At 39.3% G+C, this 19891-nt stretch overlaps 1 protein-coding gene across 2 annotated transcripts in view; it reads left to right on the forward strand.

Moving 5' to 3' along the window:
• KCNH5 (potassium voltage-gated channel subfamily H member 5) overlaps positions 1-19891 on the forward strand; it is a 272890-nt gene that overhangs the window by 102724 nt on the left and 150275 nt on the right. For both annotated transcript variants that reach the window (XM_075193403.1, XM_075193404.1), the window contains 2 exons: positions 1406-1798; positions 14563-14992. In XM_075193403.1, the coding sequence (XP_075049504.1) occupies positions 1406-1798; positions 14563-14992 (823 nt within the window). The remainder of the gene's footprint in view (positions 1-1405; positions 1799-14562; positions 14993-19891) is intronic.

The following is a 19891-nucleotide window of genomic DNA, read 5'->3' on the forward strand; positions in this document are numbered from 1 at the left end:
CTATAAATGTATCTAGACTGTACATTGCATTTTTTTTTTATTGCAGTCTCTATTATTATTGATGTAGAACTCTTTGGTGTTATTTTAGACCAGCATCAAAGAACTGAAATATCAAACATCACTGCCTGAGCAGAGTACATGTTGTTTATCACATTGTATAAACCATATGAACAAGACTCAACAATCGGCTATAGAAAAACTGATACACTTGTTGTATCACTGCTAGAAAATCTCATGGGAAGAGGTTTAAGAAATCCAGTGCACTCCTAACTGTGCACAATAAGGTGCTGTAACGAAAAGCAGCTAAATATAAAAAAATACAGGATCAGATTAGTGCAAAAGTTACCTGCCTGCTTCTTTGTTTTACAAATTAAAAAAATGAGTGAGGGTAGGGAATAGTGAGAAAGAAAGTAAGAATTTTTTTCATTAAACTTACTAGAATTCGAAAAAGTTCATGAAACTTTTTTTCCTAGATTTCACATTTTCACAAAAATGAGCCCTTTATTAGAACGTCATTCATTGCATATACCACAACAGTCCAGGTTTGGTAATCATGAGTTCTACAATTGGAAAAAGCAGGAGAGGCATCATAATTTAGCGGCATCGACTGGGCGTATAAGGGGTTTTAGGTATTATTTTCATTCCTGAGTTCAGGGAACTTCTATGCCATTCTGGGAAGGAAGAGGGAAAGTTAATTCAATGATGGGCTACAATATTTGACATTTCATCATCGGTTATTTATATAGCACCACTAATTCCACAGCGCTGTACAGAGAAGTCACTCACATCAGTCCCTGGCCCATTGGAGCTTACAGTATAAATTCCCTAATACACACACACACACAGGGAGAGAGATTAGCGTCAATTTTGATAGCAGCCAATTAACCTTTTTAGTATGTTTTTGGAGTGTGGGAGAAAAACAGAGCACCCGGAGGAAACCTACGAAACCCCACAGATAAGGCCATAGTCGGGAATCAAACTCATGACCCCAGTGCTGTGAGACAGAAGTGCTAACCACTAGGCCACCGTGCTGCCCATTTGTCCCATGATACCGAACACCCAAAGATCTTTTCACAAGACAAGTTTGTGTCCATTGTGATGTGGAAGAATATAACAAAAATGTGCAAACTGACCAATATATTGGATGGAAGAAAGAATAGTGTTGGTGGAAGGTAAAGCACTACCCCTCTAAGAAGAGTGCAGAGTTCGCACCAGCTGAAATTATTTTTTTTTTTATTAAATATCTCATTATTAAAATCATCAGACATGTTGGGTGCATAACTTAATTCCAATGTTTGTCATGGTGAAAGAAATATGCTCTTAAAATTCTCCACTGACATTGTGTTATGTTTTTGTCTTTTTTTAATTTTTTTTTTTTTTTTTATTCTTATTATTTTATGTTTAGGTTCTGCAGTTGGGATCAGATATCCTCCCTCAATACAAGCAAGAAGCACCGAAGACGCCACCGCACATCATACTACACTACTGCGCTTTCAAAACCACCTGGGACTGGGTGATCCTAATCCTAACTTTTTACACAGCAATCATGGTTCCTTACAATGTCTCCTTCAAGACGAAACAGAACAACATTGCGTGGCTGGTGCTGGACAGTGTGGTGGATGTTATTTTCCTCGTTGACATTGTTTTAAACTTTCACACCACTTTTGTCGGACCAGGAGGAGAGGTCATTTCAGATCCCAAACTTATCAGAATGAACTACTTGAAGACGTGGTTCGTCATAGACCTCTTGTCTTGTTTACCGTACGATATCATCAATGCCTTCGAAAATGTGGACGAGGTAAGAGTTTTGAATTTCCTAAAGGTTTGTATGTATGACGTCGAAATTCTCCTCGAATGCATAAAGACATATTTTGCAATTAAGAAGACTTTATTAAGAGCCTCCTATTATGTATCATCCACCTTACATGATCAGCTACTCCCATCCAGTCTTTTTAACAAAGCCAGCTGGGGGCTGCAGGTGAAGACTCAGAGGGCCGACAGCGGCCCACCAGTTGCCCACCACTGCCGTAAGATATGGATAGAGCATTCACATTGCACCAGCTTTAGAATGCATGAAAAAACAGTCAGTGTTTAACATATGTGCAAAACAGAATACTAATTTGCATCCCTTGCATTGTAACATGGTTTTGTCCATGAGACTGAAATAAGAATTTCTCAAGTTAAGATCCTTAATGAATCAGGCCCATAGTCATTATAATTGTAAATGAAACAAATTATCATATTGTTTTGCAGGCGGACTCATTTTTATTGATGGTTTTGATTTAATGTATTACAATTTTAACATTCTAGAGCCACAGCAACATGGTGGGGCATCTAAGCCCAATTACCGTATATACTCGTGTATAAGCCGAGTTTTTCAGCATACTTTTGTATGCTGAAAAAGGGCACTCGGCTTATACACGGGTGAACTTACCTGGTGTCCGGTCCCTCGGCTTCAACTTCTGCATATGCGTTCCAACAACAGGAAGTTCGGCATTTGGAACGCAAACTTGCGTTCCAAATGCCGAACTTCCTGTTGTTGGAACGCATATGCGTTCCACTGCCGGGTAAGTGAAAAAAAAACCTCTCTCTCTCTCTCTCTCTCTCTCCTTTTTTTTTTTTAAATTTACAGTGCAATTACATAATGAACAAACAATACAGCCACCATGTTCATACATTTATATCCCTACCCCTTATATACCCCTTTATTTAGGTTAGGTTGTACCCAATGCCAATTATTTTATAATCATTTATGAATGTTCCTTTTCATCTACTGTTATTTATGGTTTAGCTAAAAATGATTTCATAGATTGAACCTATCATTTTTATTTAGGTTTTTAAATTAGCGCTCTTTTCCACCCTAGGCTTATACTCGAGTCAATAAGTTTTCCCAGTTTTATGTAGTAAAATTAGGTGCCTCGGCTTATATTCGGGTCGACTTATACTCGAGTATATACGGTATATAAAGTAACAGCTATACTGTTAGGCAGCAAGATTTCAAAAGTAGGAACATATTTTCACATCTAATTTGTTTCTTTAACTCTTCATTTTCTGTCATTGGAAGTGCAGATATTACATTTACAAGCTGATATGCATAAGTATGGCTAATACATTCACACATGTGGTTTTCTACAAATGGAAGGTTGTAGTAAAATATTATAGTCAAAAAGTCATATGCATTGTTATTGAGAATATATCTGCGATTTACATTTTTCGCGATTGAAAAGAACAAAATGTCAACAATATCTAAAGTAGAGGATAGGACAGGGCAATGGGTGAGAAGGGGAAGTAAGCTGACACAGGGTAGGAGGAAAGAGTTCCACCATTTATGCGGCCACCACCCCAAATTCTTCTAGGGTCTTGTGGGTGGGAGGAGAGTAACAATTAGCTTCTAACCTTTTATTTAGAATTGAAGAATGCAAGATTTGTAAAGGGCTTAATTATGATTAATTCTAAGGAAGGCTATATGTTGGAGATTAATATGCTTGTGATTTAATTAGACTTGTAAAGACTACTATTAATTTCAGCTGTGATCTTTTCATAACGCCATATGCCACATTATAACATGGATTGAAATAACAGAAGGAGTTTGTGTCCTTTTCCAAGACTGGGCCAGTTCACATCTAGCGCATTGAGCATATGATAGGCTAGTCTATCTCGGTCTTTAATTAGACCAGAGAATTCGAGACTAGGTTAAAAGTTCCAAGGATTCTGAGATCCTTGTTACTCCTGGCCAGTATCGCTGGGCAATTGAGTATCACTCAGCTGCACTGGCGTTATTTATTGATAAATTGTGGTGATAATTTATTTCCTATCTCTTTGCCTTACCACTGCATAATGATCAATTGGCCTGATAATATCAGATATGCGTTTCCCCCTTCATCGCTCTATAATGTTGTTACGTGCTGTACTGTGTTAATGATAGTTTTTAGTGCTGATAGCGGAATTCTGTCAGAATAACTCCTGACTAATAAAGTTTCCCGCATTGGTCAGCAATTTGGGCTCCCTGCCACAGATAAACACTAATTGGAAGCAATATGCAGTGAAAACACTCCGGAGTAAAGGCATAATATAGTCACAAAGCAAACAATTGCCTTGTGTGCTGTAGGCTGAGAGTATCTCCTACACAGCTCTCCGGAGCTGTCACTTGATGACCCACTTTATTGTCACACTGGCTGCAGATAAATGCTTTTATTGGCATTCTGGGTATCAAAACAGTCTGCTCGTCTTATTGAAGTGATAAAAGTACAATAAAGCCTTGGAACATGAGAATATTGAATTAATATCTCATATGTTGCCATCACTTTTGATTGCGCTTTATGTTGTGTTTTTAATTCCATAAAATGTCACCGCACACAGTGGGGCAGTCATTTTGTGGAAGTTTCATGAGAATGCAGCCTAGAAACCACAAAGTGACATCACAAAGTACCACAAGCTACTGTGATATTACTAGATTCTAATGAATGGGTAGGACATACTTATGGACAGCACGGTGGCTAAATGGTTAGCACTTCTGCCTCACAGCACGGGGGTCATGAGTTCAATTCCCAACCATGACCTTATCTGTGTGGAGTTTGTATGTTCTCCCCGTGTTTACGTGGGTTTCCTCCGGGTGGTCCGGTTTCCTCCCACACTCCAAAAACATACTGGTAGGTTAATTGGCTGCTATCAAAATTTACCCTAGTCTCTCTTTCTCTCTGTCTGTGTGTGTGTGTATGTTAGGGAATTTAGACTGTAAGTTCCAATGGGGCAGGGACTGATGTGAGTGAGTTCTCTGTACAGCGCTGTGGAATTAGTGGCGCTATATAAGTAAATGGTGATGATGATGATACTTATCTATCCTCCCAGAGACTCCTGAATTTCAGGCAGCCCTCCCAAACCCCCAGGAGAGCAGGTCTTTCCCTCAGATCCCACCCACTTCCTGGTGATGTGGGTAGGACTGTGGCCTCAATGACTTGATTTGCTGCTAGTCAAATCCCCCCCCCCCCGTGGTGAAATTATGCGTCTGCAGGGCCAAAGAGTGGCCCTGCTGTTGCCACTTGACCTCAAAAGAATGGTATACAAAAATTGGTCAGTATGGAGTAGGCTGAATTCTCATAAATATTTGTTTTGGTTAAATATATTTTAAGCGTTTAGAAGAGATTGTAAGTCCTCCTGAGTAGGGCCCTCTCTCACATCTGATCCTCATTCATCATCCTCATACGCACGTGAACAGTCTTTATGTGTGATTCTCTATTTTGTATGATTTGTCGATTTGTCATTCTGAGTTTCCAGAGCTGCTCTGTTTTGTGCATATATTATACATTAAATTCAACGTTTTCTGTGTCATAAGCTATCTTGGCTTTAAATAACCAGTTTTTCCCCCATGCCAAATTTTTTGCAGAACCAAATTTCCATTACAATGTAATGTACACAGCTGCAACCTGACAGCCAGTCCTAGTAGACACAAGTAGACAATCAAATAACAAATACTCCAGGCGCTAATCTTATGGTGTTATTATATTCAATAGAAAGTACTACTGGCTCAAAAATACCTGTTCAATACACAGAGAAATGAAATTCTAAAAATAGATAAATATTTGCAGCTTCTACATCTAGGTCATTGTTACCTTGCAAAATAGAAGCCAAAAAACAAGAGGAGCTGTGAATATAAATCAAAATATTATTAAAATAATAATAATAATAATAATAATAATAATAATAATAATAATTAATAATTAATTATTATAATTATAATAATTCACTTGTATAACAAATTTAAACTCTTAATGCATTTATTTCTAACATATTCATCATATATAAATCTCTTTTAAGCTATTCTTAATCTAAGTTTCCTTGCTGTGCTGAAAATTATACATACTAAATTCATAAACAATTCTCTCTCTCTCCCCTCTCTATCTCTCTATCTCTATCTATATCTATATCTACATCTCTCTATCTCTCTATATCTATATCTCTCTATCTCTCTATCTATATCTCTCTATCTCTCTATCTATATCTATATCTATATCTCTCTATCTCTCTATCTCTCTATATCTATATCTCTCTATCTCTCTATCTATATCTCTCTATCTCTCTATCTATATCTATATCTCTCTCTCTCTATATCTATATCTATATCTCTATCTCTCTATCTCTCTAGCTATATCTCTCTATCTCTCTATCTATATCTCTCTATCTCTCTATCTATATCTATATCTCTCTATCTATATCTCTCTATCTCTCTATCTATATCTCTCTATCTCTCTATCTATATCTATCTCTCTATCTCTCTATCTATATCTCTCTATCTCTCTATCTATATCTCTCTATCTCTCTATCTATATCTATATCTCTCTATCTCTCTATTTATATCTATATCTCTCTATCTCTCTATTTATATCTATATCTCTCTATCTCTCTATCTATATCTATATCTCTCTATCTCTCTATCTATATCTATATATATGCCATAAAAAATAAATAACGTCCAAAGGCAAATAGTAGCTCCTTCCTTCTAAACATCCGCACCCAAAATTGAATAATCTAGGGTTAAAAAAACATAGGGAGAAAGGGCGCTCATGGTGTAGTAATTAATGTGCAATCAAAGAAACTATTGAATGAAAGCAGCGTACATTTTTCAAATAAAGATAAAGCTTATCTGTCAAATGCTCGATAGATGTACTACAGGCAGGATCCTCAGCTCTCTCTTGTAATCACTTCATTATCTGTGAAGGAGATACACATCCAGAAGACAACCGCCCATGTGTAAAATATTTTAAAACACCCAATTTTTATTTTAAATAAGTTTACAAACTTTTAGGTAGCATAAAAACATTGCTTATCTGAGTCCTCAGTCATGTTGATACCAAGGAAGAACACTTGAAGTTGTCCGGAGCAGCAGGTGTGACTGTTTGACAAATATGGCACTGGCAGTAAAGAAATTGACTCTAAAATATCACACTAAAAATAACAATATTGGACAAAACCCTACGGGCCTGATTCATTAAGGGAAGTAGGGAATAAAAATTAGTACGTTTTTTCCTAGATAAACTATGTTAAAATGCAAGGGGTGTAAATTAGTTTATTATTTTGTACATAAGATAAATACTTGCAATTTTTTCATGTAGCACACAAATACTTGATAACTTTATTTGTACACTGAAATTTAAAGTTGATCTAGGACATGCCCTACCCCAACTATAAATTTGCCATCACATTTTAAATTTACTTCCCCCTCCAATGCAACATGGTTTTGCCAAGGGGCAAAGTTACTCTTTTTTTTTTTTGCTTTACTTTCCTTAATGAATCAGGACCTACAAGTTTTTTTCTCTTGAACTTCATATATATGTGATGAGTATGTTAGAAATAAATGCATAAAGATTTCAGAGCCTTAGAGCCCCTGTCTCTGCTTTTGGCAAAGCCGAACAAAGTGAAATTCACCTTTTCACTTCCAAACTTAAATAAATTATCTTAAAGTACCAGTAAACACAAATGTAAAATAATGTAATTAAAATCTCGCCTTCCTAAGCTGGCCCTCTTGCCTCCCACTTTCCACACTGTGCAGGGCTTCATTCAGAAGCCCTGCTAGATAAACAATTTCTACTCTCACTAGCTCATGTTTGGCTCTAAAGCAATGTGAGCTTGTGGTGGCACAGCTGACAGCCTCTATTGCCCAACCCTCTTCTGGTCTACAGAACAGAGACTGCAGGCAGGGAACTAGGCATTAGTACCGGTCTTATGAAGACCTTCAGCATTATAATAGTAGCCACACAGTTAGTAAACCATGCAGCCACAATTATATGACTGCAGGGCTATATATGAGGATTCCTGCTTAGCCAGTGCGTCATTGTCTGATGCCCTATAACCCAGGTGAAAAGAGGAGCAGGTAGCAAGCCGAAACATTGTACAGATTGTGGGTCAAAGGCCAGCAAGTCTTCTGACTGAAGTCCTGCGCAGACATGAAAGTATCATCACCAACATCAGATATTTATATAGAGCCACTAATTCCGCAGCGCTGTACAGAGAACTCACTCACATCAGACCCTGCCCCATTGGGGCTTACAGTCTAAATTCCCTAACACACACAGGCACATAGACAGACGCACAGACTAGGGTCAATTTTGATAGGAGCCAATTAACCTACTAGTATGTTTTTGGAGTGTGGGAGGAAACCAGAGCACCCGGAGGAAACCCACGCAAACACGGGGTTAACATACAAACTCCTCACAGATAAGGTCATGGACAGGAATTGAACTCATGACCCCAGTGCTGTGAAATACTATAGAGTACACACTATTTATAGCCATATGGGTTTATAAATATATAGGCTCAGTCCCTTCATACAATATCAATAAATAGAGTACTATTTAACAGCATTTACTACCTGTGTAGTAAACTACCTGTGTAATAAATATAATTGTGTAATATGTAAAATAAAATGTGAACATTACTATAACTGCAGTATTGTTTTATTCAGTATAATTTAGGTGATGCTTCCTGGATGCCTATATGTAACAATATTTGTGTTGGAGCCCATAAAGTGTGTTTACATTATGGGGCAGATTCAATTCAGTGTGTTGTGTCTCCGGAACAGTCTGCAGAGACATATGGACGCGATGTTGAGTATGGAATCTCTGCTCATTTTTCCTCGGTTCCCATGGAGGTGCACAGAAAAAAAAACGGAGGCCCCTTACTATAATAAGTGGAAATATGCGCATCCGAACATCGAGGTGATGTTTGGTGACACCTCGCATTAAATTGAATCTGCCCTATCAGTATAGGTATAGGGCAGTGTTGGCGAGCCTGTGACACGCCAGGTGTTGGCAAACTACAAGTCCCAGCATACCCTTCCAGCAATAAGCTGCTATATATTGGCAAAGCATGCTGGGGCTTGTAGTTTCACAACACCTGGCGTGTCACAGGTTAGCCAACACTGGTATAGGGTCTTCACTGTGAGTATTGCACTCACCATGGAATCCTCTATAGAAATGATTCCTCTATCTACAACTGAGAGATGCATTGTTGGCTGACTGACCCAGAGTATTTATACCGATTGCCATTTATGTGCTCAAACGTGATTTTTTTCCCTTGGTGAAGCTAAATTTGCAGCTGCCTCATTGGAGTTTTGTTTTTCATTTTTCTATAACTTATAATAGGTTTAATTTGATGGACTTTTGTCTTTTTAACCCAGCCTGTAACTCTGTAGCGTTGTACGCAATTTACTTATTGACATAAAACCAACTGAATGTATATTTTTCAGTTTTAGATATTATACTTCATTGAGATAATGTGTTAAAAGGTTGCGTAGTTAATTGAAATGCTGTACATTCTAGTTGGTCTATCCAGCACCTTTCATTTCTTTGTGCTTTTATTGATTCCAGCATTCCTCCACTCTGCATTTAACACTATTTTCTACCTACTGTTTCCCTCTGCTGGAGTGGCATTTTGTGATTAGTTATTTGTGAGCAGAGTATAAGCTTATTTTTCATGTCACCTTGTGATGTTCTCAAGGGTGTTTTCATAAAATATAATATTTGAATTTCGTTCTTCCCCCTATGCTTTTATTTCAGTTCAAAACACACCCAGAACTAGTAACGTATTTGATTTAATTCCATTTAATCAAAGCGCCCTCCGCAGCTGCTTGTCTTTTTGATATGCATATTTGCAATTTTCTAATGTGTTTTAACAAAACTGAAGCTGGAGCTGAAAGGAGCAGTCATTATCAGGTTAGACAAAGTAGATTGTTACTTGTAAACGGTTGTATAAATAGAGATCCTGTACAAATACAGTTAGCTAAGCAGATCAGCATTAAGAGTAAATGGGGCCCTAGGCAAGTTAGCAATTTTGAGAACCCCACTAACAATTTTCTCAGTGCTGTCCACACGATTACATCTCCACTGTGCCCCTGCACATAATCCATACTTACCCACTTTTGAAAGCAGCTGTCCAGGAGGGGGTCTGTTGAAGGGGCGTGGTCACACGTGGTGCACCATTAGGCTCCGCCTCATGTCTATTGGATGTAATTTTAGCCAATCGCAGCAGGGGGCAGGGCCACAATGCCACATTTAGCCCCGCCCCCACCCATCTTCAACAATGGAGACAGCTGAACCCGGGATTTTTGCCTACTCTCTCGGGAGTCCGAGAGAACTCACAAAAATTCGGGAGTCTCCTGGATATTCCGGGACAGTAGGCAACTATGACATAATCATACCCGCACTGTAGCCTCATAATTGTTTAATGTCCCATTGTGCAGATCCTATTACAAGTGCCTTTACATAGACCCAAAACTAGACTAGACTTTGCACAGACTCTTTTTTTGGGGGTGGTAAATGTATTAAGTGCTGATTTGTGCAAGTCGACGGAAATCGGCGAGTTTGCAGTGAAAATTTAAAGCAGCAATGGCTTTAAAGGAAAAACAATGCCTTTAATGCCATTGCTGCTTTAATTTTTCACTGCAAACTCGCCGATTTCCGGTGATTTGCAGAAATCGGCACTTAATACATTTACCCCCAATGGTGGTACAGTCCCCGCCACATACATAAACCGTCTTTATTGCAGAGAGTAGTTTTTACACAGGGCCCCCAAATACTTAGTGTCAGGCGCCGTCTCCGCACTGACACTTGGTGCAGGAGACGGACGCCTGCACCTTCCAAGCAACCACGTCCTGTTGCCTAGCAGCGGGACGCTATCTCTGCTCACTTGCCTGTAGCCAGCTTGTCTTACCGCCAAAATCTCCCTAACCCTATCAGGAGGCACCTTAGGGTATATAAAGCAGCCTCTGACACATGTCTAGTGCCAGAGTATTTGGTCTTCAGCCTTGCTCCAGCGTTTGTTCCTGTGTTGCTGTTTTGGATTCTGACCCCGGCTTGTTCCTGACTTCTCCTTTGGTTCCTGATTCTGGCTTAGACTGATATTTGGTATTGACCCGGCTTCCTGACCATTCTCCTGCTTCTGATTTGGCTATATCCGTTCCTCTGGTTGTGACCCGGCTTGTTGACTACTCTTCCATCCTGCATCCTGGTGGGCTATCGCTGCTTCAATTGTTACCTCGCCAGCTGACTGATACTGAGGGCTGCGACCTGCACGTCCCTTGCAGCGAAGCCCATACCTCCTTGCGGGGGTTCCTGGTGAAAACCAGGGGCGTGTTAGACTCCGCACCTCAGTACTCAGTAGTGCCAACTGCTGGCAGGTATCATCAATTCCACCTAGTGATTCTGACACTTAGAACCTTATTATTACAAATATCCCCTCCCCCTCCATTGCACAGACACACTCCTCTTTGCAGAGACCTCCCCCACAAGACCCCCCCCCCCCATTGTACAGTTCCCCATTGCCAGCCAGGTTGTATAGCTTAATTAACTGAATACCCCCTTCCCCCTAGTGCATAAACCCTACCACTTGCACAGGTGCCCCACATTACTCAGAATATAATATTATTGTGGTTACCTAAAGGACCCCTGCTGCAGGCTTTTGGTGGTGCGGTGCATTGTGCTACCCTTGCAGTAACTCTATTCTTGCCTGGATGTGCTACGCAGGATGTCCAGCACTGTAAATATCTCTAGCACAGAGCTGCTCGTAGCGCTTCAAAACTTAGAAAGGGGCAGCCCAAATGTGGATGAGGCAGGGTCAATCTGTGCATGATTTGGATGGGTCACGGAAGGGTCTTATTTTGACACCATGTTACTCTATAAGATGCTGGGAGGTATTCCATTGCAATCATGATGGAAAGTTTACTGAGTTTCAACACGATTTTTGGAATTTTTAATACTCTTCTAAACTTAATATTAACATAAAGTCTTTATAATAATATATAGATAGTAGAAATTTAAAAATGCAGAAAAACAGGACAGAGGAACCAGAAGAGTGATGGTTGGGAGGTGGCCACATGTTGTCTCTTCTGAAGCTCAACACTTTCATCTTATGATTCTCTTACCACTCAATAAGGCTCATTTGTGAACTGCCTTTTCATTTGTGCAAATGTGCATATTTGTCTGCCAAGGGCATTCCAAGGCATTCACCCCCTTTTTCGGTTCTCAGTATGGAGCATCTTTCCAGCTTCCCCCATTAGAAAGTTGAATATTTTGCAAACCGCTAGATGCAGAGTCTGATTTAAGACCTCATGGGGCCCTAGACAAGATACCAAGTTGACCCCTCATCTCTTTTCTCAATTTGTAAAAAATAAAATAAAAAGTAGCTGGGATCCTCAGTAAAAACAAAATATAAACATGGGTTAGGGTAATCTAGGCCAAAAATGCCCACTGTGCCCTAGGGAGCCTAGGTTGGCTAACGTATGATCCAGCCCTGACTAGATGGCCCAAAAATCCAGGTGCTTCCATGCAAAAATAGACCTGTGCAAACAGGCATCATCCTCTCCATTCACCATGTTGTGTGCTGCCTTCAAGTTCCTATAGGAATCTCAGCATCAAAGCCTAACTATTCAGAGCTCATATTCTGTGTTGAAGGGGGAAGAGGCACATTTGCTGGGTTTTGGGTCCCTCTCCCTTCTGTTATTGACCACCATACAGTTATCTGCCAATTCATCCTCTGAGTCTCCTGCTTTGGCCCCTGCAGAGGGAGCAGCAGGAAATCTTCCTCTTCTTCCAGATAATAGACCCTGGTTGGAGGGCCAGCCAGACGAGAGTCCAAAGATAAGTGGTGCAATGGAAGGAAATGTAATGGGGGTAAACAGAGTAGAGATATGTATCCTGGTAGAGAGGCTGCTGTAGCTATCAAACTGTCAACTCCAAGGACATGGCTGTGAGCAATCGACCACGCTCATAACTTGTCACAGAGCAAAATATATTCAGTAATCAATCATACAAAAGGTACTTTGCCAAGACTTTAAAGGCTTTTCATCTTTTGTTTAATCACTATTGAATAATTTATTATCTAAATAGTTTTTCTATCCATGCCACTGGAATAATTTAGGACGATAAAGTTTACGATTAGCCTGCTTCCCTTTTAAAGCAGCATTAAACCCCTGGAAATTTTAACTGTCAGATATGAACCGTGACGTTAAAATACATTGTTCAATGTTCGCTCTATTAAACAATAAAGCATCATCTCTCCCCACTCCATTATAGACAGCTAAAGCTTCTCCTGCATCTTTAGGCTCTCATACAGGTCAGAAATATGAGAATGCAGTCACTTTAGTCACTGTGACATCACTGGGACAGCCATAGACTCAACCAATCCACACTGTGCATTTCTGCAGAGCAACTTAGTCAAGCTCTGTCTACTTACTAGGAGAAGCTCTTCCCTCCAAACATGGCACAAACATAGAACAGGAGTGAACGTATTTAGTTAGGTATAGGCAAATCAGTTATTTTGTGTATATTATTTAGCTCAGTAATACATGATCTTCTCTATATATTACATTCAAACAGCAGCTTTACTTGCTCTTAACGAAAGGCATAATTACAACATTTTAATACAACTAAATCCGCTATGGACAATACACATCACTGATACTTGTTCTACCAGTGTCCACCTACAAATATTTACATTGCTTTACAAATTTTAAATCTCTTACAGATATTCAAACCTGGCTGCAGAAAGAGAGGTACACACTCGCAAAGACTTGCTTTGTACCTATCTAAAATAACTTAACTGTTGTTAACTTATTACATGTTAATTGTAACCTGCGTTCCCACTGGCTGCTAGATAGAAACAAGTAATCAAGCTACAGGCTTTATTTATCTTTGTTTTAAGCCAATTACTTCCTACTTACAAAAAATGTACTTCTGGTTAAATGCAAATAAACGCTAAATCTAAAGCAATGATTCTAAAGATGAATGTTTCCTTCATCTATGGAAAATCTCACTCTGAATGTAAAAGAGAAACTTTTGTTCATGAATCTTGCAGTGCAAATGTGCTCAGGATTACAGTACTTACCAATGGGACAGCTCAGTGTGTTGATGCTTGGATGTTGCTCTTGAAGGCATAGTTAATTCTCTTAAACCTCGGTCTTCCATGGTTTGGTTGTTTTTCAGATGAACACATGTTACATTTAAAAGGGAAGTGAAATTATAGCTTGTTATATATTAGGGGGAAATGCAACTGGAATATTTCTTCTTAAGAGTTTGAGTCTAGCCTATTATAGACCTGCCAACTGGTACAAACCCACATTGGGACATTGGTTTAGGACCATAATCACATATATGGTCACTCGTTGTTGGCAGTCCTGACAATATACCTCCCAACACTGAGACATTGAGAATCGGGACACAATAAGCTCCGCCCCTGATTTGCCCAAATCCCCCTAAATTGCCCACTTTTAGGTGAAAGTCTGCCCATTTATGCAGAAGCCCCACTCTTTAGAGATCCGCGATTCAGGACTACCCTGCCAAAATCAGGAAAGTTAGGAGGTATTATCACAACCTCATATTTAAAGAAGTTAGGAAGTAATACCTATGCTGTTATTGGTTAAAGAGTTAAATTTGAGCTCTCTATAATGAAGTCCAGCCAATTGGAGCTCACTATATAGGAAAAGCAACCTTTATCACTCCAAAAATTGTAAAAATAATTATGTTATTGATTTAAGAATAAACAATAGTCCAATTAAATTGTATTTTTTCTCAGGGCATCAGTAGCCTCTTCAGCTCCCTGAAGGTGGTACGGCTCCTGAGATTGGGTCGAGTGGCCAGGAAGTTGGATCATTACCTGGAATACGGTGCTGCCGTGCTGGTTCTCCTGGTCTGTGTGTTTGGACTTGTCGCACATTGGTTAGCCTGCATCTGGTACAGCATTGGAGATTATGAGGTTATTGATGAAGTGACCAACACAATCAAGAAAGACAGTTGGCTTTATCAGTTGGGTTTAAGCATTGGCACTCCTTACCGATATAATGCCACTGGCTCAGGGCAGTGGGAAGGTGGACCCAGTAAAGACTCTCTGTATATATCATCTCTCTACTTTACCATGACAAGCCTTACAACTATTGGATTTGGAAACATTGCTCCAACAACCGATGGAGAAAAGATATTTTCCGTTGCAATGATGATGGTTGGCTGTAAGTAAATTATTATATTTTATTATATTGTACCTATCTATCTAAAATATGTACATAAAATTATGTAAATTACTCAGGTAAAGAGTGTGAACTGCACATATTTCCCAAACACAGGGCACGGCAATGGGTACAGACTTGGTGTTAATATTATTTATTTTTATCACATTTTTATATACATATAGAACATGTTTTATGGTGAAAGACATATGAGTGTCTATAGAAAAGCACATATTTCATGTTATTTTTAATTGTTTGGCTTTATAGTTTAAAACATATTTTCACCTACACACAGAAAATCATTTTGTATAATATGTTTTCCTTGGTGTCTTTATTTTAAAGGCAAATTGGCATACGTATTGGAATTTGTATGAGTGCAGGTTTGCACATATTTCTGTCTTGTGTTGTATGTATAACATTGTATTTATACTGCTGTATTTCAAACACGAAGCTTGATATGCATTTATTATTATTATTATTATTATTATTATTATTATTATTTTGTGCATAGCTTGCTTTGTGTCTTGTTTTTTTTCCAGGGCAGTCTCAGTCTATATCTATATAGCTAGTTATATCTCAGAATGCTTATGTTTATACTATTCAGAGCTATGATGACTCGGCATAACGAGGATTAAGCACTCATTATCACCTAGAAGGAAGCAGGGTGTGTATTTTATATACTAAGAAATGTCATATTAGTGTCTGTTTTTTATGGATTTTCTCCCAGGGCTCCCAGTTTGCCTGGGATAATCCTTGTTTTCGCGGTCTGTCATTGTTAAATGAAAATGCTTATTTTCCTAAAATGAGGTTTCCTGAAGCGTGTGGATTTGCAGGATTAGTACAAAAATAAACAGATTTACAGCACTCCACATCCAAAATGAAGCAAGTGGTTGCAATTATAGATAGTGAAACCATTGTCCTGTTGTGTTGGCAAGAAAAATGAGGGATCCCTAGATATATGCATAAGCTTACATTAGACAAATCACGTTTTATTGTCAAATGTCTTTATTGTCATACAATGGGGGGAGTTTAGTTCCGCACACCCCATAGAGGATGAGCATGAATATGAGCGGAGATTCCTTACCGTAACAAGCAGTAGTATGCACTGTTGGTCATCGCAGTGATGTCTGGTAACACATCACTCTGCATTAAATTCCCCCCAAAAGTGTTGCAGTCAAACATAGAATGTGTGCAAATCTCAAATCAGAGAATAAGGAGAACTTGGATTAAACAAGATTTGTTCAACATTTGTAAAGGAAATTGTAGCCACCAACAAGTAGGAATGTAATTCCCATTAGGGTGGAGAACTCTATACATTGGCCATGCCTATGATACAATACCACTTTAATTACATCTATTGAATAGATACCCCATGAGGGCTTGCCTAGGATGCCAGACATTTCTCTGAAGCAAAACTTAAATGGGTTTTTCACCAGGGTTTAACTACCAATCGTGTATGGGGTTTTGATGGCATGGGGCCCACAACTGGGAAGGGGGGCTCCTTCCCTATCAAAGCCCCATACATATGCAAGTTTTTCAACACTGGCCACCTCCATAGGCATCAATACATGGACATAGGACACAATTTCTGAACTGTGACATCATGCCACAGATGGGGAAGCCAACCACGTCTTGTACTGGCTCAGCTTCAGGGAGAATGCCAGACTCTTCAGGGAGTGAGGGAGATCACCTTTATTTCAGGCAGTCTCCCTGACATTCAGGGAGAGTTGGCAAGTATGCTCTTATTATAATGTACTATTACACTGTTGCACACTATTATCAGCTCTAGATGACGGAAGCATGGAGACAATGGAGTTTGGGAGTTCTATCAAAGTCTGCAAGCATCAAAGCCTGCAGCCAGTACCTGACACAGAAGCAGAGCCTGTAGCAGTAGTGCTTAGTGATGGATAGCAGTTATAAAATAAGTATGGCTAGTTTAAAATAAGCTACTGTAGGAAAGGAGGGGCAAAATAATTAATTTATGATAATATATTAAATATGTTCTTCACTTAATTGTATCTGTTCAGTTGACTTTTTCTATGGACATCACAAAGAAAAGCCCTTGGCGTAATTCCTGACCAATCATTGTATACTTTTATCCTCTTACTCATCTGATGGAGTTTCGACTCTTCCTAATTTACTTAGTGATTCATTATTTTACTAATGTGCTAAATCCTGATTCATCCAGTTATTATGATAAACGGTTTAATCAGATGAAATGTTCTACTAATGTTTTATTGATCTAAGAAGCAGTAAAAAAAAAACCTGAGTAATTTTCCTGCATGATTTGAATTAGGTGCATTTAAAATATGCTTTGAAATGATTTATGTGTAATCGATGTTGATTGCCTTGATTGAAGCAGATGAGACTGAAAATGTACTATTAAATTATGACTCAAAACAGAATATTCAAAAACACAAACACAAGAGATTGTTCGGCTTGTAAGTGAGGATCTAACAGAATATATATGTACCTGTCACGACTTGAATGTACAATTTCTACAAGCTTCCGTCATGTACTGTCTTAGTTATATAACATAACACAGCATATGGAGCACTGCAGTCTTAGGAGAACTGTAGCAGACACATAAACCGCTTTCTGTCCTCTGAACACCTGCACTATATGGACAAAAGGATTTGGCCACAGTTGTTCATTATTGAATTGAGGTGTTTTAATCAGACCCGTTGCCAGAGGTGTATAAGATCAAGCACCTAGCCATGCAGTCTCCATTTACAAACATTTGTGATACAAAATGGGTTGTTCTGAAGAGCTCAGTGACTTCAAGTGTGATACTGTGATAGGATGCCACCTCTGCAATAAGACAGTTCATGAAATTTCATCCCTGCTGGATATTCCATGGTCAACTGTAAGTGATATTAGAAAGTGGAAGCGTTTAGGAACAACAGCAACTCAGCCACGAAGCAGAAGACCACGTAAAATATACAGAGCGGGGTCAGCGACTGCTAAAGTGCATAAAAGTTCCACTGGCATTAATGTAAGTGCAAAAACTGTGTGACAGAAGCTTAATAGAACGGGTTTCCATGACCGAGCAGCTGCAAGCAAGCCTCACATCACCAAGACCAATGCCAAGCGTCGAATGGAGTGGTGTAAAGGACACAGACACTGGACTGTGGAGCAATGGAAACGTGTTCTGTGGAGTGACGACTCACGCTTCTCTGTTTTGCAGTCAGATGGGCGAGTCTGGGTTTGGTGGATGTTGGAAGAACGTTACCTGCCTGACTGCATTATACCAACTGTGAAGTTTGGTGGAGGAGGGATAATGGTATGGGGCTGTTTGCCAGGGTTTGGGCTAGGCCCCTTATCTCCAGTGAAGGGCAATCTTAATGCTTCAGCATGCCGAGTCATTTTGGACAATGCTAAGCTTCCAACTTTGTGACAACAGTTTGGGGAAGGCCCTTTTCTATTCCAACATGACTGTGCCCCAGTGCACAAAGTAAGGACTACAAAGACATTGTTTGATAAGTTTGTTGTGGCCCGCACAGAGCTCTGACCTCAACCCCATCGAACACCTTTGGGATGAACTGGAACAGAGATTGCGAGCTAGGCCTTCCCGTCCAATATCAGTGCCTGACCTCATAAATACTCTAGAGAATGAATGGCCATAAATTCCCACAGAACACTCCAACATCTTGTGAAAAGCCTTCTAAGAAGTGTGGAAGCTGTTATCGCTGCAAAAGGGGGATAAACTCCATAATAAAGTATATGTATTTGAATACAGAATACAATGTCATTACAGTTCCTGTTGGTATAATGGTCAAGTGTCCGAATACTTTGTCCATATAGTGTATCTATGACCTGTCAGAATTCATTGTATTGTGACAAAGTAGATTTTCACCATGCCATGATGGCGGACACAGAGCATGCCGGAGCCAGAACCATGCTAGAACTAGGCTGTCACTGACAAATTTTGGCTCCGCCTCCGTGCCTGGGAACTACGCGATTCAGTTCCAGGACCCTATCACTAACATAGGGCAGTGCATCATTTTGATTGATACTTTTTTCCACACAGATGACACTTTACAGGGCTGATGCGGAGTTGGTAAACGGATGTAAATTACTCCAAAATAGCATCGGGTTTACACTAAGTCATCATCATTATTGTGTATTTGCGCACTCTAGCAGGTGCAAAACATGTGCCTCCTAATTAGAGATGGTCACTGACCCCCGTGTTTTGGTTTTGTATTCGGTTTTGGATCTGGATTACCGTCAAGTTTTGATTTTGGTTTTGCAAAACCGCCCTTGCGTGTTTTGGTTTTGGTTTTGTTTGGTTTTGTTTTGCAATTTGTTAAAAAAATTACATTTATTGGTGCAAAAACAACATAATTTAGGTATTATTTTGTAGCTACATTATTATTAACCTCAGTAACACTAATTTCCAGTATTTTTTTATTCAATTTTGACCACCTCCTATGTCACAATATGATTTTCATACACATGAAAAGTAAAATTGCTGCAGTTCTTGCCAGTGATAACAAAAAGGCCATTGTCATGCCTGGGCATAAGACCATAAATCCACCTCTTAAGTGTGGAATTATTTTTTACACAAATCCTGGCAAGAGTTGTCTATCCATTTGTAGCGTTTTTAAAGCCACACTCAGTAGAGGTAGGGACCTTAACCATCTGGGATCCTCATCCATGTTTTGTCATTTTTCAGCGAGTTCTTGGAAAACTGTTGGGAAAATCAGAAACTTAGGTTAAAAAAAAAAACCAACAAGCATTCCAGCATAATCTACCTCCCTTCTCTCATCTACATCTCAGCATCTGCAATCTCCCCCCCCCCCCAACACCTTCATAATCAATATCCCCTGAACCAACAATTGGCAGTTAAACAATCCTTTGCAAGAGAAAGCAAGAATGAAACCTGTCACCCAGTCGCAAAGC

The sequence above is a fragment of the Mixophyes fleayi genome, chromosome 12 (assembly GCF_038048845.1).
Source record: "Mixophyes fleayi isolate aMixFle1 chromosome 12, aMixFle1.hap1, whole genome shotgun sequence".
Taxonomy (NCBI): Eukaryota; Metazoa; Chordata; class Amphibia; order Anura; family Limnodynastidae; genus Mixophyes; species Mixophyes fleayi.